This window comes from Morchella importuna (assembly GCF_003444635.1).
Source record: "Morchella importuna strain M04M26 chromosome Unknown Morimp01GS002, whole genome shotgun sequence".
In the NCBI taxonomy this organism is placed as follows: Eukaryota; Fungi; Ascomycota; class Pezizomycetes; order Pezizales; family Morchellaceae; genus Morchella; species Morchella importuna.
The window spans coordinates 894,759-896,319 of NW_025763399.1; the positions used below are offsets into that span (position 1 = coordinate 894,759).

General features: G+C 49.1%; 1 protein-coding gene across 1 annotated transcript; it reads left to right on the forward strand.

Annotated features, from left to right (window-relative positions):
- Window positions 1-764: 764 nt before the first annotated feature.
- Window positions 765-1,265, forward strand: LAJ45_01152 (uncharacterized protein; the record flags this gene model as incomplete). The annotated part of the gene is made up of 3 exons (XM_046110750.1): window positions 765-906; window positions 982-1,080; window positions 1,141-1,265. 3 exons carry the CDS (start codon window positions 765-767, stop codon window positions 1,263-1,265), a joined length of 366 nt encoding a protein of 121 aa, XP_045975928.1.
- Between the last annotated feature and the right edge of the window lie 296 nt (window positions 1,266-1,561).

A 1,561-nucleotide genomic window follows, 5' to 3' on the forward strand; every position in this document is an offset into this window, starting at 1 on the left:
AATAAAACAACGCCGGTTCTTTTGTGTTGAGGCTCTCATTGTGTGGGGTGATTTATTGCAGTGGGCGTGGGTCACGTCAGAGGTTCTCCTACCTATCGCTCCTCGCAAGATATATTTAAACCATAACAATAAGCCCCCGGACCGACAAGGAAGGTTCTCTCCAGCTTTAAAGGGTTGATGATCGGTGGTCTCGATAATGAAGAGCCAAACTTCCTCAAGGTGATTCAAGGATTTTGCTTCGCAGCTGATCTGCCGAGCCGGGCTTTTACGACCCTTCTGACACCGACACCATAGCGCTTATGTTTATTGCACACAGGTTGTGGCGAAGTACCGAATGCATGGGTGCTGTTCTGTTGGAGGGATTCAAGACTTCATTTCTGTGGGTACCACTGCGACCTTCGCATTTGGATTGAGTGAAAGATAAATTATCGAAGATGGTTTCTCACCTACATCTACGTATATACACATGTATCTTAGCAATATTTTTTCTTGGTTTTCATTCTTTGACGATAAACGAAGGAGATGATCGAAGGCGATACCCGACGTTCGACAAAATTAAGATAGACCCCGGGTCTTTAATGGATTGAAAGGTAAAGATTCGACTGGTGCTCGCATGGAGCTTCCGATTCCTATTCTGGTGGTTGCTCTGACGATGGTTGCCGACGGCGATGGGGTTGCACAGACTTGGTTGTTGGTGCACAGGGCTAGGGTTACTAGGAATGCGAGCAGAGCCGCACGCCGAACAACGTTGCATGCCCCACAACATGCAGACAACTGAACCACAACGACAAACAATTAAGGGCCCAACGACACACTTCCCACGCACCTACCTGGACGAGATTATGGAAGATGGGCATTCGGGATACACCCATCCTGACAGCGAAGAACTAGAGCGCTTAATGACAGGTCGGCGACATATATATATCGCTCCGGTGATGTTAATTATGTCTTCTTGACCGACTATTACATGATCTATCATAGCGTGGTCACCAGCGACTGATGCTAACGCTTTATTGAGATCAACCTCCCAGTGGATCGTGGAGATCTTAGAATGGGGAAACATCTCTAACTCCATACAGGGTAATGTTAACGGCTTCCATTTTTGGTCAAACTGGGATTGAAAGCTAACACTCGCAGTAGTTCACCGCCCTCTACCTACCGCGAACATTCATCGCGAGAAGCTCCACTGCGCTCGAGCCCTCACCACCAGCACGCAACGCCTGGTGATCGAAGAGCGCATACTCTTCGCCGAAATATGCGAGTAAATACTGTTTTTGCTCCGAATGGCAGTAGAGTGGTTTGAAAGGGGTATTCGGAGGCGTTATCCATGGTGGCGCGTGCGCATTCCCTCTTCGCCCTAGTGGTTCGATTTCCTGTGTTAGCGAGAAGAGATGCGTGTTTTGGGCTTCCGCAGGATGGCCCCTTGTATGGTAGGAGACTCGGGGAGCGCACAAGGTCAAACTCTTTGACCGATCATTGGGCCGCGCGCGGAGGGTTATTCCTCTCCCGAGACCAAACGGCGAGAAGGTTCGCCTTCATGATATTTAGATATCAGGGGTTA